The sequence below is a fragment of the Festucalex cinctus genome, chromosome 4 (genome assembly GCF_051991245.1).
Source record: "Festucalex cinctus isolate MCC-2025b chromosome 4, RoL_Fcin_1.0, whole genome shotgun sequence".
Classification (NCBI taxonomy): Eukaryota; Metazoa; Chordata; class Actinopteri; order Syngnathiformes; family Syngnathidae; genus Festucalex; species Festucalex cinctus.
Genome location: NC_135414.1, coordinates 4,913,575 through 4,938,952, shown reverse-complemented (window position 1 = coordinate 4,938,952; position 25,378 = coordinate 4,913,575). Strand labels below are relative to the sequence as shown.

At 40.6% G+C, this 25,378-nt stretch overlaps 1 protein-coding gene across 4 annotated transcripts in view; it reads right to left on the bottom strand.

Annotated features, from left to right (window-relative positions):
- tub (TUB bipartite transcription factor) overlaps positions 1–25,378 on the bottom strand; it is a 56,868-nt gene that overhangs the window by 22,432 nt on the left and 9,058 nt on the right. For 2 of the 4 annotated variants that reach the window (XM_077518339.1, XM_077518340.1), the window contains exon 1: positions 4,671–5,040. The exons of the other annotated variants lie outside the window; for them this stretch is intronic. In XM_077518339.1, the coding sequence (XP_077374465.1) occupies positions 4,671–4,708 (38 nt within the window). In that variant the 5' untranslated portion in view covers positions 4,709–5,040. Of the gene's footprint in view, positions 1–4,670; positions 5,041–25,378 lie in introns of those variants that run through there. 4 annotated transcript variants of the gene reach the window in all.

Here is a 25,378-nt window from a genome sequence, read left to right as displayed (position 1 = left end):
TGGCTGTTTTTTTGTTGTTTTTTTTGTTTGCCCACTAATCCCCACTTCATATTTCCTGAGCTTTGAAAATCAGCGATGACAGACTCTCTGTTTGTTCCTTCAACTCATGAGGCTGGACATCTGAAAGAGAAACATCAATGGCTCCTAATTAGAGGCCAATGAGGTTCTCTCCACATGAGCTATAAAGGAAGATGAACAATAGAAACCTATGACGTGGTGATACACTGAGATTTGTGTATGACGGAAAATAAATGTCTTGCAAAGTTGACACACCACAGAGAGACTGTTAACAACCCTGCCAAATTTGAATTAATAGGGAAAAGCGCTACAAATGAGGCATCAAAATCATGATAAAAATCAAGCCATTCTCTCTACTCCCAAATTCTGTAAGCATTTCCACTGAGTATGCTGAAACAACACTGGCAACTGGCAATCAAACATCAGTTGGCCTACTATCACCTGGAAAAACACAGCCATGCCAGTACAAAATGCCTGTCACTGGCTGTCACGTCTGACATTTTAAAATTTCAATTGCATTGGAGTCAAGTGGGGCAGTACCACCTGTACCAACTGTACCACCTTTCACGTCATCATTTATTTGTTTTCGATGTTTACAAGTGATCAGATCTGCTCTCTGTTGTGTTCTGTTCTAATTGTGCTCTTGCTATTTCCAACTCTCTCAATGCTTAATATAGCGATAATGCTGAAAAGCACATTCAGTGTGAGTCACAAATAATTGCATTCTAATCATACCCTCGGCAGGTTGAGATGTTAAAAATGGCAGTGACAATCAGGCAGAGAATAGCAGCGACACGCATGCAATAGAAAAAGTGTTTGTCTTCCACTTTGTGGGAAACATACAGACAAACAAAGTCCTCCACGTTTGCAATCAGTCATTAAGTGTGTGAATAGGCATTAAACAGGATGATAATGACTCAAACAGAGCTGTTCCCAAGGAGGTCCAACAACTCATTATGCTAGAGAGTCTCATCCTGCAACCCACAGATGCTGATCAGTGCAGGGGCTTTTGTAATCTCTGAAGGTACCCTTATTTATAGTAATGATGAAGGCAACTCATATCTATGCTCTCCACACAAAAACGGACTGTTCAAGCAGACACCCCCCCCCCCCCCTCTCTCTCTCTCTCTCTCTCTCTCTCTCTCTCTCTCTCTCTCTCTCTCTCTCTCTCTCTCTCTCTCTCTCTCTCTCTCGCTCTCTCTCTCTCTCTCTCTCTCTCTCTCTCTCTCTCTCTCTCTCTCTCTCTCTCTCTCTTCCACCATTTTGAATAAAACCCACAAATTAATCTAGAATGACACAATATACACTCTAAAATTGGATTGGTAAAAATAAATAAATAAATAAAAAATACCAATCTAGAAGGTTAAGATCATATTGGCTTGATAAACCAATAGATTGGTCAGACATCGACCATTCCAGGTGGTTCCAGGCATACCAATTTTATTGGTTAGCCAAACAACCAATGAAATTGGTTACAGTAGAAAGTAAGTCTAGATAGATAACTTGGAAATATATTTATTGTATCAATTTATTGTATTCTAAAGGCTATAAAAATGGGACCATTTGCCTCCCTGCTTGACACTCAGCATTATGGATGGGATTTGAGCAGTTAGATCACCAAATGATTCCCGAATGCAGCCCCTGCTGCTGCTCACCGCTCCCTTAGGAGATTAATCAAATGCAGAGAATAAATTTCACTCCACTGAGGTGGGTGTGACAATCAGTGGTACTTTTTTTCGGGAATCCCTTAACCCGTGGGATTCTCAAAAAAATTTCAGCCTCTAAAACTGATTAACCAATATATTTGTCAGAATGACCAATTTGTATCAGTTGACCCAATCACCAATATCTATTGGTTGAAAACACCTGCCATTCTAGAGTGGTTGTTTTAGCCAAAGGATCTGTCGGACACAAAACTACCAGCTAGATTGGTCAAATTTAACCCTTTTTTTGGTAGATTTGACCAATCTGCTTTTAGGGTGTAACTTTTCTGTTCTGGAATTCAAGGGATCACTTAATCGATAAACAATGCGCTTTACATTCAATTTTTCCCATTGGATGTCAACAAAGTTTATATTGCATTAAAATATTATTTCAGTTTTAGAACTGCCGCGACACTGAACAGGATGAGCAGTACTGTATGGATGGCTGGATCGTGTTAAAAACAGCTTTTAGTTACCTTTTTTTATTACAGTAAGAGCAGACATTTTTTAATATACTAAAATTGTGTCAATTATTCATTTATTCTTTCCAAACCATCTCGGCATCTGTCACTTTAGCAATCTCCATCAGCCTCTTGACACTTATCTTAGAATTTCTGCAGTTTTTAAAGGTGTGAAAGTCCCACATGCATGTGATTCAGTAGCAACATGGCTGCTGTGAAGGACAAATCAATAAGTACACCAGGTCTTGTTTAATGTTCATATCGCAATGCATGAAAAAGTGCTTGGGCGGAAATTAATCAGATGAATGCTGCTCAAACTGACCTTGAAGGTGAAGAACTTATTCTGTTTCTATATATGGGAAAAGCAGTGGGTCACCAACCACTTAGGTAGTCTATAGTTTTTCTTTCATTTGTAGTATACTAAATTAAACAAATCCATCCATTTTCAATACTGCTTAGTCGCTTTTGGTGGACTGGTCACCAGCTAATCATATATAGACAAACAAACATTAACAACACCCACATTCACACCAAAGAACTGTTTCAATGAAGCTAATGATTTTTTGAACAAGGAATGAAACTGGAGTATCACACACAAGCGCGGAAAAAAAATAAAATAAAAATGCAATTCCCACACAGGAGCCGGGATTCGAACCATCAACACTCAAAATAATTTGGACTTGTTTATATAACATAACTGACTATACAATCATGTACAAAGCAATGTTGATCTTTTTCATAGTCACGCTACACATTTGCGTCAGAGAGCTCAAAGCACAGATGCCTCGAAGCCTCGTGAAAAAAAATGTGACATATGCCAGTCACACCCACCAGGCTGTACAAGGCGCTAATGGTTCCGTGCCCCTGGACACACAACCAAACACATGAAAATAGCACTATCAGGCTTGTGAAACAGGTTTGTTTTTATACTTAATTGCATAATTAAATTGATGCTTTTTTTTATTGAAAAGAATGGAAAACAGTGGTAGGTTTGTAGCAGAATACAGTTGATAGATTTGAGCAACAGAACTGAGAGAGAGCGAGAGAGAGAGAGAGAGAGAGAGAGAGAGAGAGAGAGAGAGAGAGAGAGAGAGAGAGAGAGAGAGACTTTGGCGCCTGTCTTTCAAATCACTCCTCTGATGTTTCTTGCTGTCCTAGTTAGGTTCTCACCGTAGAAAGAAAGGAAGAAGAAAAAAAAAAAACGGATTCCAGTGATTCACACAAGTCTAACACTAGTGAGGTGTGCGAGTACTGTACGTGTTTGTGTGACATGTTCCTTGCATTTCCATAAAATAAGCACACTGCATTCTGTATTTCTAATGAGATGAGGGATGGAGCACTCTCAGCAGTGCATGGATTTTTAATAAGAACCACACAAGAAGAGACAAACTGTTTATTGTGAAAGCAACGACCTCTCTGACCCCACCTTCTCACTTTGCATCGTTTAATTTTAGACACGGGAAATGCCAAACTTGTTAACATTTATTTGCTGCTACCATTGACTGCCCTCTTTCTTTCTGCATATTTTTACATATACAAAATGTCATGTCCTTTAAAACAATGACAAATATATCTTGAAAAAGACCAAGATGATTTTATCCCATAAAATAGTATTCATCTCATAATTGACATTATAATCATAATAAAATATTGGTAGACAAAGACTGTTTAATTGTACTGTTGCATGTACGTTGATTGATTTGGCCTCATAAGCTTCGGAATATGTTCATTTCATATTCATCCGTACTTCAGCAATTGTTAAAAAGCAAATTCCACTTTATAAATGAATGGAGATCTGAATTGCATACTGATGAGTAAAAGCTACCAAGAAATGGGTTATCAGGTTAAAAATAAAACTAATTTTATTCTCAGCATTTTCTAAGAAGAGGAAGCAGCAACTTCCCTATCAGGGGTTGCCACGGCAAGTATAATATGTTTGGCACAGTTTACACACCAGATACCCTTTCTGACACAACCCATCCATTTTTATCCAGGTGGTTGAGAATTGCCTCGGGACCCAACTGGATGCGACTATTCACCTGAGTGGAAATTGAACCCTGATCCCTATGTCCAAACTCGTTTAATCCACTGATCCACCCATCCAGGCTCGACAAATTTAACATCCATTTAACATAACATTCCAGTGCACACACCTGTCCAAAATCATGACCACCCGAACCCAATCTTCAACTGCTGGGTCAAATTAATGAACCAAATCTAGAGTAAAAGTAACCCAATCCGCTCAAAAACAGCAGCTACCCAGCATTTTTTTAGGGTGCACTGAGCCTCACAAGCTTGTGCAAACGTACCTATTGTGGCGGTGAATGGGTTCTCCCCAACACGTCTCGAGTGATGCAAATCAGATGATTACATTCATTACACTGTGTAAAATCATGACTGCACTTGCCAGCCTTACCTCACGCACACGCATACACACAACTGCACACTGGCCAAGAGATGCACTCTGCGTCCACTTTTGTTACAGTACCTGTAGGGAATCCAGTCGGAGGTGTGCTTGGAGCTCATTCTGCCTCAATCACCCTGACTGCAAGGCTGACGGCCTGCAACAGCACCACAGCAAAGTGGCTAAGTGGTCTGAGGACAGGATTCAAACGGCGAGAGCCCACATAGCCCGATCATCACTGCTACTCGTATCCCCCCCAAGTCTCCGCTCGTGTGTCTTCTAGCCGCGGGACGTCGGATGACTACCAATCCACACAGGCAGCCGCTCTCGTCAAGTGCTGTGCGCCGTGCACATGAAATTAGTCGTTTTCTTGTCCTCCTGTGTATGTGTGTTATGTGTGTGTGTGTGCTTGCAGTCAATGCCTCTCCTCTTCTCTGCTCACATCCACCGCCTCCGCTCTTGACTGGATCTAAATCTCCCTCCGTTTCTTGCCCTTTAAATCCCCTCACCCTCCTCCCTCCCTCTCTCCCCAATCCATCTCTCTCGTGCAGCATCACCAACAGCAGCATCCAAGTCTCGGGCTTTCAGTGGGGGGAAAAAAGCTACGGAGTATCCCCTTGTTTTCGTGCATCCTTCATATTCTTTTTCATTCACTTGTACACTGAATGCAAATCAGGGGACTCAGATGTGTTTTCTAGAATCATTTAATGATTCTCCCAGAGTTCCAGGCATTAGCATATGACTGCGGTGACTAGTTTTAGCAGGCTTTAATTCAACACTCTCCTCAGCCAGACAAAGGCACCCAGTGATAGTGGCCACAGCTCACGCACATCTGCTTCCGCCCTCCGTCTGACGCCCCTCACTGTCACACATCACTCACTGTGTTCCCCGGCCAACTGCCGAGTCCATCTATAGACAGTTAACGCAGGCGGCTTCCTCTGGAGCGCGACCGCTCCACAAGGAGTCGATTCAAAGCGGCCTCATCAACAAGCACATATCTCACGTGGACGTGCGAGGTCTCGCTCTGCTCTGAGGTGACATGATCTGCAGACATTCAAATTAACTGGAAGGTAGACTTAAAAAAAATACAAAAAATAAAAAAATAAAGTGTGGGTGGCTGGTGGATGAAAATGACTTGCCCGTAAGGCAATGTTGGTATATTCGTCCACGAAATGAAACACTTTGGAAGCCAGACTAACCCCGGGTTTACACCGGATGCGGTTGCGGTGCGGTTGCGGTGCGGTTGCGGTGCGGTCCGGCGACGCAAGCAATTAGATTCCATTCATTCGAATGGTGCAGTTTACACCGCTTGCGGGTGCGTTGCGTGTCGACTGCGTCTCAGCTGCGGCGTGCCGCAGGCCTTCCGCAAGGATAGACCTATTTTCTATTTTTGCCGGACGCCGCAGCGGTAGGCCTCCGGCAAATGCCAAGCTAGCACAAAACACATCGAGCGGGACAGGAAGACCGACGCAGTTTCAAAATACATTTCCGGTTACCTTTCAGAATAAAACACTCGCCAGCTCCTATTTCGCAAGCTTATCAGCAAAACGTGACGTGGGCGTCGCCGGGCCATGTGCTCATTCACGGTTTAGACACCAGCGAACATGGACGAGGAGAGGTTTATATTGGAGGTGGAAAAGCACAAAATAATATATGACACGGCACATCCTTTTTATAAGGACAACCAAAAAAAGGATGCTGCATGGAATCTCATAGCAGAAGAAGAAGAAGAAAAGGTTAAATCAAAAGAAGTCCACCTGTCTTTCTGCTTCTCTGTTGAGCACAGACTTTCTGTATGTTTGTCGTTGCGAAATGCCACATGATCGCGCGCGCGCGCGGTCCCGCGAGACACGTTGGGAAGTGGGCGGCGACGGAGCTGCCGGGCCGCAGCTGTGCGGAGCCGGTGTGGATTGACCAAAAAATTGACGCGTCCGGAGCACGCAGTCAAGACGCACCGCACCGCAACCGCACCGCAACCGCATCCGGTGTAAACCCGGGGTAAGGATGGGTCTTGAATGCAAATGACAGGACAACAACTTAACATTCACTATTAAACTCGAAATTTCTTGAGAAATTGCGTGTGAATGCTTGAATGCTGAATGAAAAAAAAAAAAGAAACATATAGAATTGTGAAATTATGTTGAAAGAAATGGATACGTAGAACGCAGTGGCGATCCGTCCTAGTAAGCTATTAGCTTGCCCGACCTCTTCAAAATAAAATCATTGAAAATATTTCTGTCAGAGTCCTCAATATAATACCGTGGTTCTACTGTTTTGGTCTTAAATTCCTGTATATTTTCTCCTGTTTTCCTCGCGGGGAGCGGAGAAGTCGACAGTTTGTTTCGCGCATACACAATGAGAAATCAATTGTGTTAGTTCCTGAATGTTGTTTCCGGTACGTGCGGCTTTTGAGGCAAAAAAGCTGTCAGTCACGCAGCCTATCTGACAATGTGCATGCGCAAAATTGGCTTACTTGGCTTGTTCTGTGGTCAACAGTCATTATTCAGTTCAAGTTCATCACCGAATCCTAATGAGTGTCCGTTTCCCGGAGAACTTTTGAGGAAAGGAAGTGTAACGAACTAAGTGGGGTTGCCATTTTTGTTGAACAATATGATGTCTGATTGTTGGTGAACGCAACACAGGTCTCGCGGGAGTGAGGGAGGGTAGGAGGCGTGCAGTTCAGTTAAATTTGTTTGTTGTTGTACTTTATTTCCTGCTAGTACGAGAGCTGTTGTACTGTGCTGGTTATATTGTAACTAGCTCTGGCTAGCAGTGGCTTTGTGTCCCGGAGGGCCAAATGGCCAGATTTCATGCCCGAGGAGGCTCCAGCGTTCTCGGCCGTGCTCCGCAGTCTTCCGGCGCGCTCCAGGAATGGTCCAGCGAAAATATCATTTAAAGTGGTCGTCCTACTGGAGTAATCATCACGAAAACGGGGAAGAATTTAGTTCCTCACTTTTAAGAAAGGACATACGAGAAACATCAGTGGCTAGGTGGCTGTCCAAATAGGTCAGTAAACCTTATTGTTGGTTGAAACCTCTTGCAGCTTTTCTGCAATGTCATTTTTTCTCCTTCTCCCGGGTTGAGTTTACATCATGGTCACGAGCCAGCTCCGAATACTGTAAATTCCAAGGAATTGGCAAATTGTGATTGTGTCATTTCATACACCACGGAACTGGTTACATTACAGTGTGTGCGTATCAACCTGCGTCAGTCCTGAATATTTCCGCTTTAATTTTATACCTAAACAGTGGTATAAAATAATGTTTAATATCCATCCATCCATTTTCTTGACCGCTTATTCCTCACAAGGGTCGCGGGGGGTGCTGGCGCCTATCTCAGCTGGCTCTGGGCAGTAGGCGGGGGACACCCTGGACTGGTTGCCAGCCAATCGCAGGGCACACAGAGACAAACAACCATCCACACTCACAAGCACACCTAGGGACAATTTGGAGTGCCCAATTAACCTGCCATGCATGTCTTTGGAATGTGGGAGGAGACCGGAGTACCCGGAGAAGACCCACGCGGGCACGGGGAACATGCAAACTCCACCCAGGAAGGCCGGAGCCTGGACTCGAACCGGAGTCCTCAGAACTGGGAGGCGGACATGCTAACCACTCTCCACCGTGCCACCCATAATGTTTAATATTGAAATGAATTAAAATACCCCCCAAAAAAATTCAGTCGTGCCCTTACAGGCGCTCGCATATGTGAATCTTCAGCATGTCCACTACAAAAAGTCACCACTCGCCACTGGTAGAAAGAAATTGTCGTAAATGCACAATATAATGTGAAAAATCTGGCATGATATTGAAATGATATGGAATAATATTGATGTGGGATAGTATTTAATGATAGGTAATGCTATCGAATTATGTAGAATGATAATGTTGAAAAATATGCAATATGTATGTGAAAATGTGGAATGATGTTGAATGATATGGAATAGAGTAGAATGATATTGATGGCTTGGAAAGATGTGGAATTATATTGATGAAAAAAGTGTAAAATGTTGCAAAAAAATTTGTTATGTGGGAACAATGAAAATCATTCCAAAGTCATTGGTGTCATTGACAATTAATGTTGTTGGTGAAAATCGTGGAATTGTGGAAAAAATGTGAATTATCGGAATGAGGAAAAATAGCCTGCATTGTTTTAATATGATTAAGTTGGAATGGTGACAATCATTCGAGAAATGTGGAAGGAGAGGCACATCAAATTGGTACGTTTGAGTACTGGTGTCGATTCCCAGTGAGGATAGATTTTGTTTTCTTGCCATAACTGTCTATTCCAGCGTGATATGATGGCCTTTCAATTTAGTTGAAATGAAACTGAACACATCTGATGTTACCTCAGATGCACATTCACCAAGATACTAATGGAACACTCAAATGGAGGGCCTGTCAAACATGTCAAGTCACAAAGCTTCATGGGGAAGTTATGGCAGCTTAAAAAAAATACACAGCTGTCTATCAGTCCTTTTGTTTGCAGAATCAACCCATCATACAATGTACGAAACAAATATGTTTGTAAGTATACATATTGTTTCAAACTAAACTAAATTCTTGTGTCAAAATGCAATTTCTCAGGATTTTTTTTTAGATTTGGCACGCAAAATCACTTGGATTTGAAGCTGAACAGATTGGAATTTAGTGTTTTAAGCGCAAGGTCAAAGAGGTAAAGGAAGAAGATGAGCGGATTTGGCACACATAGCCACAAGGATTTTAGGATAAACTTGACCGTGACGTCACAATCTTCTGTAGTCTGGCCATACTGTAAGTCTTTCCGACATGCTCCCAGTGATCATTTTATTAGGTACACCAGCACAATCAAATAACATCCAAATAAGGGTATTTAAATAATTCTGCCGATTCATAACATGGAGGAAGAGGGATTCATTTCACAATACAGTGGTGTATATTCAGCCATTCCAGCCTGCCCCCACAAAAAAAAAAACAACAACAACAACAACAAAAAAAAACTTTTTTAAAGCAGCTATATGTAAGATTTAAAATTTCAAATCTCTACTGCCACCTGTGGCCGAAAACAAACTGCACGCTCGTACACGCTGCGCGCACTCGTACGTGCACGACCTCAATACTGAAGACTGGGCTCTTCATATCCAATTAAACTATGTTTTCAGAGGTAAGAAGTTTTATAATGTTATACAAAGCTGGCCACTTCACGGAATGAGACTCTCGATCCCCACTAAACAATTGATGTCCACGGGACGTGCAGATCATATTGCTTTAGTCGGTCGAAGTCCAGTCCTGTGCTGTACTCCAAAACGATGTGCAAATTACGTCAATTAATTGGACCTCATTCCGATGTTAATATGCAGTTACGTATTGTAGTCACCCCGCTCGACGGACGTCAACCTGATTCTAGTCATTATTAGTGTATGTCGTCCCCAGGCTAGCGTCATTGTGCATGAGCCGAAAGGTGGGCTGTCATTTATGGAAATTGACGATTGTGAAAAACATATAGACCCATTCACTACTTAGTGTGATATGGCCGTGAATGTTACCGCCATTCAGTAGTACCGTTCACATTCCGTTAGCATAATGTAGCTACAATAGGCTGTTTTCACGGAGGAAAATAAGGCAACATTTAGCCTGATTGAAACGCCGCGGAATGGAACGTCTGTTCTTCATAAAGTCATTCTGTTCTATTACATTCAACTTTGCCGCCCCTTTCACGCTAAATGTTGCCGTCCACCTCACTTTCACCCCAATAGTTACGACCGAGAAGTGATCGATCTTGAGGTTACTGCTATTTGAAAACAACACATTTTCTTTTAAATGTCAAGATACTCGCTTCTTACCTTTTGGAGTAGAAAGAAAGCCAGCTGTGAATCACTTTTCTAATCCAAGTCCGATCTCAACTCTCTCCACCGCTGAAATGTTAAGCCAATGTTCACTCTCGTTCTTGCCCGGCGTCGGTCACTATCAAGTTTAGATTTTTTATTTTTTTTTTCGTGGCACTTGACATTGTTTTCATTTTTTTTTTAAGCAGCCTTCCGCGGAGTAACAGCGGGTGTCTGGGGCAGCGAAAATCTGTACTAGTTCCGTCTTTGCGCGACAGGAAACAACTGACGATAACGCGAATAACGTCAAATCCCGCAGACAGAGGGCGGGAAATTCAAAGGATTCGGACCGGACGCTTCCTAAATAATATTGGCCAGAGGCTTGTAGGAGTACCCATTGTGAACAGCGAAGATGTTGATCTACTAATTAGAATATGTTTCAGTCATAAATGGTCAAATAAAAAGGCTATTGTTAAGATATTTTTTGGGGAAATCCTACATAGAGTAGCTTTAAATAAGTAAAATAGCACTCTATAATATTGTAACCATGATTAATTCATTGGGCTTCTTCTTATGTGTGCAACTTGACCATCCGGGGCAATATAATACAACAATGCAGATACAAAAAAAAAAAAAAAAAAAAAAGAAAAGAAAAAAGAAGAGTTTCACAACTACTGTAAGTGACTGAGGAGGCGCAGGGACATTCAATGTTTTTCGCAGAGGATAAAGAATATACGCATGTGAGTATTTTTCTATTGTCTGTCAACATGTATTGATGTACAAAGTACCATCTGAGTTTAAACATCCATTGATTAAAGCATTATAACACTGCCACAATGCTATTCGTTAGCCCACCTTCCTATCTCTTTTCGAATTTGAAAAGCTCCAATAAATAATAAGAGTCCAAGTGCCTCGATTCAACCTTTCAAAGGACCTGAATGACTAAGAATCTGCAGACATTCTCGCTTTGAGTGTGAATGGTAGTCTGTCTTTGTGTGCCCACAGTCCAGCTTCCTTGTGACCCTGGACAGCAGTAGAAAACGGATGAATGGATTTTTATTGCTTAATCATTTGCAGCCTTTGCCAAATTTAGGATCAGAAACCGACATGGGTCACAGAAAATGATGTGTGGTATTTTATGGCTCATCAAAGGCAACGGTCTTGACTGCTGTAATAAATTATGCCTATAAAAATATCAGATTTGCTCTTTTGTTTTAGGACGATAGAAGACATTTTTGTCATGAATTATATTATATTATACATTATGGAGAACCGATTACTCCTGAAATCTCTTTAGGTTCTGCAGGTGTACTAAATGCTGTGGCCAGAGAGTGAGTATATGCATGGATAAAAACTGTACTGTATAATTTCAGCGCCAAAAGTCGTGAGTCTTGCAGTGCAATAATACTGGTACAATATACTTCGATAGATTGTGGGTAGCAGAGTGGGATGTTTATCCTACGCAGCTCTGTGCTTGGTGAAAAATGGAAAGGAAAAAAAAGGTTTCTGTCAAATACTCATTTTAGATCAGAAGACACAAAAACAACGTCTAGATTCTGAACAGAATCTCTAGTATTTGAAGATGAATATCCTATCTGATCTACAAGTGTCCTAAAATGACCAAATCCATGACAGATGATTTTGCATATTGTGTATGAGCTGCTGGGATGAAAGTGGAGCTAAATGGAACAAGCCACTCAGCTCAGGAATGCTCCTGAGCAAGCGCACCCTGCTGAATATTTGATGCTGGAGAGGAGACTTTGAAGTTTGACTTTGAAGGCTGCATTTGGTCATGAGGGACTTTAGCGAAGATAAGAATATATTCTTCCTGCTTCCTTCCTACTGGACTCCCGTTTCAAAGTACAGTACTTGTCCCACTAGCCTAACAGTAAGTACAGCCCCACACAGGCAACGATAAGGTCTCTTATGATCAATTATACTTATCCAGTCCAGAATACTTACTTTTAGTGCCCAGAGGCGCTGTATTGTTAGAAACAGCAGACCAGCAGTATCAGTAATTATGGTCTGTTCACCGAATGCATGCGTGATGTGAAAATGGATCTCTGGCTTTTGTCCGCCTGTCTCAATCAGGCTGAAATTCAGCTGCAGAGAACACAAGCTCAGTCAGGGAGCAGCACGACATTACCCAGTGATTATATCCTTCCAACATGTAATGGATGTGATTTGGGGGAGCGAAAAAGAAGTCCGAAAGTTCTGGATATTCTCTACAGGCTGCAATACTCTGGAATTCTCAAAATTATGCAGGTGCTTCCGTAACATTAAAATAAAATGTGTTAAAATTATTAAGCTTTTCCACACCAGTAGAAAAACTATGGATACGTACAAGAAAACAAATAATGTTAAATCAAATCAAATCAAACTTCATTTATATAGCACTTTTCATACATAAAATGCAACTCAAAGTGCTGTAATTATAAACCATCCATAGTATAACATAAAAAGCAGAGGTGGGCACTTCCGTCAATCGCCCATCTTTTGCAGACTGAGCACCGACTGAAGCAGGTTTACATCCACATCCATTAATCAGAGGAGAAACAAAGAAACCTAATCTAGACGAATGGACGCTGCAATTATGTTTCTAACCTTTATTATTATTATTATTATACTTAAACTTATTATTATAGCATTTTATTCTCAACACTTTTTGCAATCAAACTACTCCTACATTATACTTCCGATTTACACCGTTCAAATTTCAACTTGCTGACAAAATTCACGCCTTTCGGGGTATTTATCGTTTGACTTCATATTACTTACAGTACTCGCATAATTTAATGTTAAAGATCTACTTTTCCCCATTCAGTTTTAATGGGACTGACACTGAATTTTTTCTAAGTCCCATTTTCCACGCCCACTTCCATACAAACAACAGACCACATTGACTGGCTTTCTGATACTGCTCAGTGGCGCAGTTGGGAGAGTGCATGTACAGTAAGCAGGAGGTCACAGTTTCAAAGCCCACCGCAGACTGTACATTGCACATATGTCCGTGGCAATTACATAAACGGATATTAAGTATACCAACTGACTATCATACCAGGAAATGTGTTATACTGACATGATCAAACACATGTGTCCCAAATCAGCGCTGATGACTTTCAGCGTCAGGTGACACTTTAAATTACAAATACGCCAATTCGCTCTGCTGCTCACAGGTCCGGTGGCTCACGAGGTTAAGCACTTGCGCCAGGTGAATAGCAAAGACACCCCTACTGGTTCAAACCTCGGATGGAGCAACTTTTTTTTTTTTTTTCCCCAGTTTCGTCATAATACAAAAAGTTAACATCTATTTCGTTAAATGACATTTGACAAACTATTTCTTCAATATTAATCCATATTGCATAATGCATTCTATAATTTCATTGAAGTGATTGAACACGTGGCCCCCATTATTCAGCATCATATGTCACTTTTCAATATAGATACACTGTCAGACATACTTCTTTTCTTTTTTAGTTAAAGCTAAAACTTTCATCTTTTCATTTATAATTCATCAATAATTTCTCATTTGTAATTTACAACCAATTTATCTTTCATTCATTTAACATACATTTTATTGCATGTTCACACATTCGCTGCTTCCATTTCACAACACTTCAATGATGCCAGAAAGTCTTCTGTGGGTCAGTGGATAGATTGGCAGTGCAGTAGCTCATTGAACAGTAAACAGGAGGCGAGGGTTCGATACCTGTCTCAGACTGGTTTAATTTAAATTTCTGTCTTTTCATTTATAATTCATTCATAATTTTTTCTCATATGTAATTTACAGCCAATGTATCTTTCTTTATTCATTTAACATACGTTTTATTTAATGCTTAGCATTCAGCTATTAGCATTCGGCTTTCAGCATCCCACGCAATTTCTTCAGAAATTGCTTAGTCTAGTTTCCATTGCACTAGCCTTAATTTTTAAACCAAGAGCCCAATCGAGGAATCAAAGAATATTGCAAGTGTTTCATGAAGCTTCATTTTCACATCATTACCACATATCAATGTACTGCGTAAGATGGTGTGCATACTTGTGCAACCAACCACATTTGTTTATTTGTACTTTCACTCTGAAAAGGATTTTTAAAATGCCAATTTAGTTGTAAGGTTATAGGTCGCATTAATTTTAGAAAAAGTTCAAGTCTCATTTTTATGTATACCACAGAAAAAGGGCATTTGAAGTGCGGTGTGTAGACATTTTATATCCACTGTGACTAAGAGCTTCAGACTGAGACTCAGAGTGAGTGGCTTTATGCATGATACGAATGAAAAGTGACTGAGCGTATTGGCGTTTGTCCAGTATTGATCGAATCAAATGTGCCCGCGTGTATTGATCCCTGCTAATATGGGAAATATACACTTTGCTGGTACAAACACATTGTGGGGACGTGGTGAATGTTGTTCATCACATCAAGCTTTGGCCAAAGATGATTTATGCTTTCACACTGGAACGACACGCACACATAGACACACGCAGTATGTCTTGTATCAATCTAAGTCCCAGTGTCGGCCAATTGAGGGCATCCATAAAACATGATTTGGATTAGCAAATGTCACACTGGGTGAAACATTGTTCCAATGTCCCAGTGTCCCACTGAAGCACCCGGATTGACTCCCTCACAGTTCTGCTGCGTCCCTCTTATCGGACTGCAGCCTCTTCACTCTCAGTAATTTTAAACTTGAGGATTTTTGCATTTTCTCAAAACGTTTCAGAAATTTCTGTGCATGTGCATTGCATCACATACATAATGCTTGTTAAAGGAGCCATTGACATCTGTGATGGGCCCAGTGAAACAATAATATTGAGTTGCCATAGTCTTCGTCATTCTTTATGGAGGATAAAGAATATATGCCTGCGGGTATTTATTGTTATGTTATCTGTCTACATGTGCTGCTTATGTTTAGGTTGACATTCAGTATCTCATAAACTGCTGCTCGTTGTGAACTGAGTTCAGTTGAGTTCACTTGCAAACTGAGTTCAAAATTCAAAGCAAAAAAAAAACACGATGGCTTGCATCTTGGAAACTCATAAATCGGGTCACTTGGAATTCAAGGCACCACAGTAATAAAATCCCGAACTGATTGTGAAAACCTCATCCGTATGGAATGTATACGATTGAACCATTGTGAGGTGTTTCTGATTATTTTACTTTGTATTACATGAAAAACAGTTAACATATAGTTGACAGCTCTTGTATTGAATCTCTTTCTATTATGCAGGTTCATGGGCTGATTGAATGTTGGTCGGTGTAAGCGGCACTGTGGCAGGTTTAAATATTTCATCAAAATGGTTTGAATTGGTGATGATTTCATTCCTGGGTGAGGTTCACTGCGCTGAAATCAGATGATGAAACAGAGGTCGCGCCTCATGCCAGTCTGTTGATAGCCATGCAAATGCCGGCAAAAGCAGTGGAATTGTATTTGAATTGTGGATGTTGCTTTGATTTCATCAACAACAAGATTTGTGTTGAATGTGACAAGAAATGACAAAACAATGCAAAAAAATGGTGCCTGCAAGCAAGAGGCATACAGAAGGTCTTCTTACTACATTTTGGGTCATTTTGGGATACAATATTCTGTCATCTTTTAAGATTAATTTAGCTTCTTTTACTGCATAAAGTTTGTAACTAACATCAGTCCATGTCAATAATCCAAAAAACAATTTAGTTTTGTTTTTAAAACTGTCAAATAACAATTAGGTTGCGCAATCACACATTTTCAAACAATCTCCAAAATGACATTTTCATCTTGATCTTCCACTGCATAAGTGAGAATGTAATTCTTCTCTATGGTAAGCAGAGATCGCTCTTCTTCTTAAACTGTTAATATCTTCACACTATAATTGACTTTATTGGCTCTTTACATTGTTAATTTAATTATAGACAATTAACGTGGGCGGTATGGTGGATGACTGGTTAGCATGTCCGCTTCCCAGTTCTGAGGACTCAGGTTCGAGTCTAGACTCCGGCCTTCTGAGGTGGAGTTTGGATGTTCTCCCAGTGCCCACGTGGGTCTTCTCCGGTACTCTGGTCTCCTCCCACATTCCAAAGACATGCATGGCAGGTTAATTGGGCGCTCCGAATTGTCCCTAGGTATGCTTGTGAGTGTGGGTGGCTGTTCATCTCTGTGTGCCCTACGATTGGCTGGCGACTAGTCCAGAATGTCCCACGCCTACTGCCCAGAGCCAGCTGAGCCAGCACTCCCCGCGACCCTTGTCAGGAATAAGCGGTCAAGAAAATGGATGGATGGATGGACAATTAACGTGACTTTACATCATAATTTTATTTATTGGAGTTTTGTATTTCTGTACATTTTATAAGTTGAGTTAGTTTTTTGTATATCATATATTTGTATTATCTGGGTTTTTACTTTTTATATTGCATGTTTGTTTTTTTTTGTTTCGTTTTGTTTTTACTGTGGACTACAGATGGAAATGAACTTTCTGCTAAATTTGGTGCAATGATCTCTTCCTGTTTGTTATTGATTAATGTTTGTGCGCATGTCTAAACATAAAAAACTAAAATAAAAATTAAGTCACATAATTAATTTGCTCTATTGGAATGCAGTAAGCCATTAAATGCCTCTTTTGCAAACTAATAATTTTGTATGAAATTGCTTCCTTTTCCCAAAATTGATAAACGATGAATTATGGGAGCAGACCATTTTATACAAACTGTATGATTCAATCCATGAAATAAATAATTAAAAAGGTAGTTTCATTGGTTTCAAATTAGTGACATTATAGAATTTGATGTTAGCTGTATATTAAAGTGTAAGCGCCATTTCATTTGATTTAAAGTTAATGCCATTTAAGTTTACATATTTGTATTTTTGGCAATACATTTGATTTAAATATTTGAATATTTTCTCAGTTGATTTTTGATGAAAAACAAATGACATTTGTTGTGTATATTTTTTGTATAGAATGTTGCGATAGGGGGCGCAAGTCCATCGTTGTTATTGTATACGAGGAAGAAGTGTGACTCTGTACATTGTTGAAGAAGGAAAATAAAAGATGGTTGCAGCAACACGGTCTTTGTACCGTGCTATGCTGTTGTCACGCGTACAAACCGAGTCTCTGTCAACCATTAATCGAAGAGGGGAAGGAACCAAATGAAACAAAGAACAATTCACCTCTACATTAAGTACAAAGACCTTGCTCACCGAGAAAGGACGAGCCGTGACGACGAGCCGAGTTGAGCACCTGCAGCGAACCTTCAGGAAGCAACTCCGAACTGGTAACGTTCAGAAATTCGCCAAAAGAAGAGAAATAAGAGGAAGAGTGTGGTTGTCTTCATTGGATGACACTTGTGAAGAAAGCAACGCATGCTTTGTGTTATTGACTACTTTATTCGGACTCTTATTGATTAATGACAACACGTAAGATGGCGGATGACGAGACGGCAGAAATACGAGAGGACGCCAGTGGATGCGCTACCAATGGTAGCCAAAAGAGGGCGACAAAGTACACGGAAAAAGGTCTGGAGGACTTTTTGAATAGACAAATCAACATAAGGAGAACAAAGCTTTCTCAGGTGACTGCAAAGCTGAATAAAATAAATGATTTGATGACAAATGATGAAGATCCAGATACTGTTGATGAACATTTGAATGAGTTTTCTGAACTCATGAGTGACTTTGTCCAGTCAAATGAGAACGTTATACAACTGTTACCACAAGAAGAGAAGGATGCTGATCAGGCATATTGGTATCAACCAAAAAAGGAACATTTCAACAGTTTTGTGACAAATGTTGAAAAATGGACAGTTGCAAGACGACAATACGACGTGGGACCAGACGACGTGGGACCGGACGACGTGGGACCAGATGACAGCGTATCTTCGACAGGAGGAGTGCCAAGGAGACGGCCAGGATTCAGCACATCCAGGGCCGGGTCCAGCAGCGGCGGATCAACTACATCATCATCATCTGCACGTTGGAAGGAACAAGCGGAAAGAGCTTCTTTGATGGCAAAAGCAGAGAAGTTGAAGGAGAAACAAGCTCTGGAGATGGAAGAATTGAAGTTAAAGGCAAGGAAGGAGCAACTTGAAATGGAAACTCAAATTGCAGCTTCTAATGCAAAGATAAAGGTACTGGAGGAGTGTGAGTATGAAGACAACGGGGACAAAACTGTACCTTTTCAGCCTGCAGACGTATTTAGCAGTTTGCCTCCAGTTGTGATCAACAAACGGTCAGACACTCACTTAAATAGACCACGGTACCAAGTTAAACAGGAAATTCCAATACAGAAGGTTGAAATGGACACTGCGGTTAATTTGTGTGATGTAATGCTAAAACAGAATGCCATTACAGAAATGTTGGTTAAGCAACAGAAACGAGCAAATTTACCTCAGAGAGATGTTCCAATTTTCAGTGGTGATCCTTTAGAGTTCAAACCATTCTTGAGAGCTTTTGATCATACTATCATAAGCAAGATTGATAATGACAGTGACAAGATTTATTATCTTGAGCAGTTCACTAGCGGTGAGCCTAGAGATTTGGTCAGAAGTTGCCAGCACATGAACCCCCAAAAAGGTTATCACGAGGCAATGAAACTGTTGTATTATCATTATGGCAATGACATCAAAATTGCAACAGCTTACCTGAATAAGGCTGTAAACTGGCCTCAGGTGAAAGCAGATGATGCCAAAGCGCTTCATAGCTTCTCACTATTTTTGACTGGTTGCAACAATGCTATGGAAGACATTCATCATCTTGAGGAACTAGACAATCCTACAAATCTCAAGGTTGTAGTTTCCAAGTTACCTTATAAGATGAGAGAAATGTGGAGGGTATTTGCGTTTGACATTCAGGAAAGTTCTGGTATGAGAGCCAGGTTTTCAGATTTGGTGAGATTCATAAATAGACAAGCTAAAATAGCTTCAGATCCTGTTTTTGGTGACATTAAAGATGCTGCTGACAAACAGTATTCAAAACCAAACAAGAAGTTTAGACCAAAGGGCAGCGCATTCGCCACTAGTGTGGCACCTGCAACAAAGGAGAAGTTGCCAGAAGATAAGGGCACTATAAAGCAGACAGTTGATGCGTTTAAAGGTCCATGCACATATTGTGAGAAAAGTCACTCACTTGTAGATTGCTGTAAAATTAGACAACTGCTTCACAAGGAAAGAATAGAGTTCCTTAAGGGAAAAGGACTTTGTTTTTCATGCTTGACACAAGGCCATTTGAGCAAGCACTGTAAGAAAAGACTTCAATGTGACAACTGTTCCAAGAGACATCCCAGCATTCTTCATTATGCGAAAAAGGAGGATGTACCAGTTGATAACGAACCCAAAGACGACATGGAAAGTTCAGATGTGGAAATTACCAGCCCAACTCCAATCACAAGTGGAACATGTGGTGCCACTGGGGCCGGTAATAGCAATAGGGTTTTGGCTATTGTGCCAGTCCATGTGAAGCTCAAGAAAAACGACAAAACGATAGACACTTACGCATTTTTGGACAACGGAAGTGATGCAACGTTTTGCTCAGAAAAGCTCATGAGACAACTTGGCATAGAAGGGAAGAAAACTCAATTCCTTCTCCGCACTATGGGTCAGAAGAAGGTAGAGTCAAGTTACATTGTTTCAGGCTTAGAAGTAAGTGGTGTAGCAGAGAATGTGTACATCGACTTACCTGACACATATACACACAAGGACATTCCTGTTTCGAAAGAGAGCATCCCGAAACAAGCAGATTTGGAAAAGTGGCCTCATCTACACAAAGTTGAGCTGCCAGGCATTGACACAGATGTTGGACTTTTGATCGGAGCGAATACTTACAAGGCAATGGAACCTTGGGAAATCATTCACTCTGTAGAAGACGGTCCTTATGCAGTTCGTACAATCCTAGGGTGGGTTGTCAATGGCCCATTGAACAGGAAGGACTCAAAAAATGAACAAAGTGCATCTGTGAACCGCATATCATTGTCAGAAATTGAAACACTCTGTGTGAAACAATTCAACCATGATTTTCCAGAAAAGGCTTCTGAAGAGCGACACGAGATGTCTCGAGAAGATACACATTTCATGGACTCTGTTAAGGGCACTGTTAAAAGGGTTGAAGGTCATTATTGTATAGGCCTCCCTCTTAAAAATCAGTCAGTGAAACTACCCAACAACCGTGAGTTAGTTGTGCAGAGAGCAGAAAGTCTCAAAAGGAAAATGCGGAAAAATGAAGACTTTCACAAAGAATACACAGTGTTTATGACAGACCTCATAGACAAAAAGTATGCAGTACCTGTGCCAAATGGACAGCTGGAACGAGATGATGGGAGATTATGGTATATACCTCACCACGGGGTGTACCATCCACAAAAAGGAAAACTGCGAGTTGTTTTCGACTGTGCTGTTTCATTTCAGGGGAAGTCACTGAACAAAGAACTGTTACAAGGTCCTGATTTGACAAATTCTTTAATAGGAGTTCTAACTCGCTTCAGACTCGACCAAGTTGCTTTAATGTCTGATATTGAGGCAATGTACCACCAAGTGAAGGTTCCGCCAGAAGACACAGACATGCTGCGATTCCTCTGGTGGCCTGAAGGAAAGTTGGATGAACCATTGCAGAAGTTCAAAATGACTGTGCATTTGTTCGGTGCAACATCCTCACCAAGTTGTGCCAACTTTGCTTTAAAGAAAACAGCTGAGGATGCCACTCACAAGGTGTCTCAGATAGCGATTGATGCAGTGCAAAACAACTTTTATGTAGACGATTGTCTGTTGTCAGTTTCAAGCGAAAATGAAGCTTGCACTATGGTGAAGGAGTTAACAGAACTTTGTGCAAGTGGAGGATTTCATCTCACAAAATGGAACAGTAACAGCAGAGTTGTTCTTGCCTCCATTCCAGAAAGTGAAAGAGCGTCAGAGGTTAAGGCGTTAGATCTCTGTCATGATGAACTTCCCGATGAAAGAGTATTGGGAGTGAATTGGTGTATTGAAACAGACTCTTTTCAAGTCAAAATAAGTGAAAAATCGATGACACAAACCAGACGAGGAATTCTGTCATTCGTGAGTTCAATTTACGACCCCTTGGGATTTCTATCCCCAACCATTCTTCCAGCAAAAATGATTTTGCAGGAGCTGTGTGGAAGGAAATTATCATGGGATGAAGACATTCCAGAGGACCTGATCAAGAAATCACAACAGTGGCTGTCAGAATTGACAGGACTACAAGGATTCAAAGTGGACAGATGTTTTAAACCTGTTGGATTTGGAAAAATCACATCTGCCCAACTGCATCATTTCTCAGATGCGAGTGAGAAAGGCTACGGTGTGGTTACCTACCTGCGTGTCACAAATGAGAGAGGTGAAGCCCATTGCTCATTTGTGATAGGGAAGTCACGAGTATCACCTTTGAAACAAACGACCATTCCTAGATTAGAGCTTACAGCGGCTGCTGTAGCTGTGAAAATGGACAAAATGATGAGAAGCGAGATGAGAATGCCGTTGAAAGAATCCATATTTTGGTCAGACAGTACTACAGTATTGAGATACATAGCAAACGACAGTGCTAGATTTAAGACTTTTGTTGCAAATCGAGTCGCACTCATCAGAGATCACTCCAAGGTTAGTCAGTGGAGGTATGTAAACTCAGAGAAGAACCCAGCTGACTATGCGTCAAGAGGAATGAAACCAAGTGAATTCCTCTCAAACAAATCGTGGATTCAAGGACCGGATTTTCTCAGACAGGACACAGAATGTTGGCCAGTGTCACCAATAATGTCGGTGGACATTCGTAATGACACAGAATTGAAGGTCATGAGCATTGATGTTGATGCCGTGCAAGATGGTCCAGTGAATCAACTTATTTGTCATTACTCAGATTGGCACAAATTGAAAAAGGCTATTGCATGGATGTTGAGATTCAAACAGCTTCTGTTGAAATTGTCACATCAGCGCAGAAGTTTGACAGTTAGTGACAGTGAGAAGAAAAAGGTGCCAAAACCGAACACAAATGAAGGCTACTTAACAGTCACAGAATTGGAAAATGCAGAAATGGAAATTGTCAAATTTTGTCAAAATCAAAGTTACGGAGAAGAGATTGCAGCTTTAAAAAAGGGTCAAAAGGTCAAACGAATAAGTCGCATTGTGAAACTAGATCCAGTGTTGGAGGAAGGTGTCTTAAGGGTTGGTGGAAGATTAGATAAATCTGCTTTACCATCCAATGTGAAACACCCTGTAATACTCCATCAAGACCACTATGTGTCTTCGCTGATTCTCAGACATATTCACATGAAAACAGGTCATAGTGGGAGGAACTTGATGTTATCTAAATTGAGAGAAAAATACTGGGTTCCAAAAGCTGATGCAACTCTCAGGAAAATTTTGTCAAAATGTGTGAGCTGTAAAAGGTTTTCAGTTAAACCTGGTGAACAAAAAATGGCAAGCCTGCCACAAGACAGACTTGAAACGGATAATCCCCCTTTTACAAATGTAGGGATAGACTATTTTGGACCTTTTGAGGTTAAATGTGGCAGAAGTTATGTGAAAAGGTATGGTGTTTTGTTCACATGCCTTACCACAAGAGCAATTCATATAGAAGTCGCTCACTCACTTGAAACGGATTCATGCATTAACGCATTCAGAAGGTTTGTGGCCAGGAGAGGTCAGGTTTCTGTTATGAGATCAGATAACGGTACAAACCTAGTAGGCGCACAAAAAGAAATGCAAGAAGCAATCAAAAATTGGAATAAGTCAAAAATTGCCGAGTCACTTTTGCAAAAAGGTGTTACATGGATATTCAATCCACCTTCAGGGTCTCATTTCGGTGGGATTTGGGAAAGACAGATCCGTTCTGTTAGAAGAATTCTTGTCCAGTTATTGGGACAACAAACACTTGACGATGAACGTCTTCACACTTTGTTTTGTGAAGTGGAGTCTATTATTAACGATAGACCAATCACAAGAGTTTTGAATGATCCAAACGATATCGAAGCATTAACTTCAAATCATTTGCTTCTGATGAAAAGACAACCTATGTTGCCACCTGGTTTATTTCAAAAGGAAGATTTGTACTCAAAAAGAAGATGGCGCCAGGTGCAATATCTGTCAGATATTTTTTGGAAGCGTTGGACCAAAGAATATCTCCCACTTTTGCAAGAGAGACAAAAGTGGTTCAATGTAAAGAGAAACCTACAACCAGGTGATGTTGTTCTTATTGTAGATGACAGTGCACCTAGAGGTTCATGGTTAATGGGAAAGGTTGAAAACACAATTTGTGATTCAAATGGTCATGTGAGAAGAGTCTCAGTTAAAACTAAGAGTAGTGTCTTGGAAAGGCCAGTAGACAAATTGTGTCTTTTGCTTGAAATGGACCAATGATGTATGTTTTGTTTGAATACACAAAAAGATGTGTATATAGTTAACATGGTGTGAATTACAGACAAGTTTAAAATGTCGCATTTTGTAATTTTGATAATTGTTATGCCTTAGCAGTAACAATTAGGGGCCGGAATGTAAGCGCCATTTCATTTGATTTAAAGTTAATGCCATTTAAGTTTACATATTCTTATTTTTGGCAATACATTTGATTTAAATATTTGAATATTTTCTCAGTTGATTTTTGATGAAAAACAAATGACATTTGTTGTGTATATTTTTTGTATAGAATGTTGCGATAGGGGGCGCAAGTCCATCGTTGTTATTGTATACGAGGAAGAAGTGTGACTCTGTACATTGTTGAAGAAGGAAAATAAAAGATGGTTGCAGCAACACGGTCTTTGTACCGTGCTATGCTGTTGTCACGCGTACAAACCGAGTCTCTGTCAACCATTAATCGAAGAGGGGAAGGAACCAAATGAAACAACGAACAATTCACCTCTACATAAAGATATTTTTAAAGATCTGAAGTTGGAAATAAATAAATAAATAAAAAATCCCCGCTCTTCGGAATTCCCATTGCATTTGCGTCAACAGAGCAAAATGTTTTTTCTTTCTTTCTTTCTTTCTTCCTTTTTTTCTTTTCTTTTATTTTATTTATTTATTTATTTTTTTTTAAAGGAAGTGAACCACCTCAAACATTTCGTTTTCCATTTGAACATCACTTGTATCCAGGGGCAACAGACAGTTTGATTTAAGTATAATATCTGGTGAGTCAGTGGATGAGTCACATTTACCGAACCCTCCACGTCATTGTGAGTGGTTGTATTGTGAAATGTACAAACAACATTTTTTATACAATTATTTTTATGTGCTGAAGGATTATCTGACTAGCACATTACATGACCAACTTTCAAAAAGTACTCATGTATTACTATACTGTAGTGTGTGAGCTCAGCTGCGATGTTGGATTCAATTCACATGACTCACACTCCATGGGTTGCTTTCCTTTGGTTTTCTTCTCTCTTTCTCATGTTTTCACCTTTTCAATCAATAAAGACACTGAAAGGTCTGTAGCTTTAAATGGACCCTCATGGCCGAGCTGTTCGCTTTATGCACAGCACATCTGCAGTAAATCAGTCAGGCAGTTTGTTGTCAAATTGCTGTCAATGAATTGCTATTTTAGAGGTGGGGAAAGCTGCCATCCCAAATCTCAGCACAAGGCCACGTGCAGAGAGATGGAGGCACCATTGTAGTGTCAACGAGTGCATTATCTGCATCCCAACTCAGCTCACTCAGCAGGAGCGTCATCTGAAAACACACTGGTTCTGGTAACCATGGCAACAGCAGAGTCCGAATTACATGGAAACAAGAACCACCGAGGTAGGTAACTATGCTTCAAAAGACGCACATTGTCTATCTAAGTGATTAAATTCTTTCAGTAGAGCGCAGTTACTTACATGCATGGAGGTAACTACATGCATTTATTATTTGTTGATCGAGAGACAGGGAACCCTCGACTGGTGGAAATAATTGTAGTGGTGGCTGTTGGACACACGGCGGCGTTGTTAAACAGCTTATGTCTCCAAATGCAACCACAGCCTTCGATTGAAAGAACAACCACATTTGTGTGTTTCACAACGGCATCCATTATATATTTGCTCT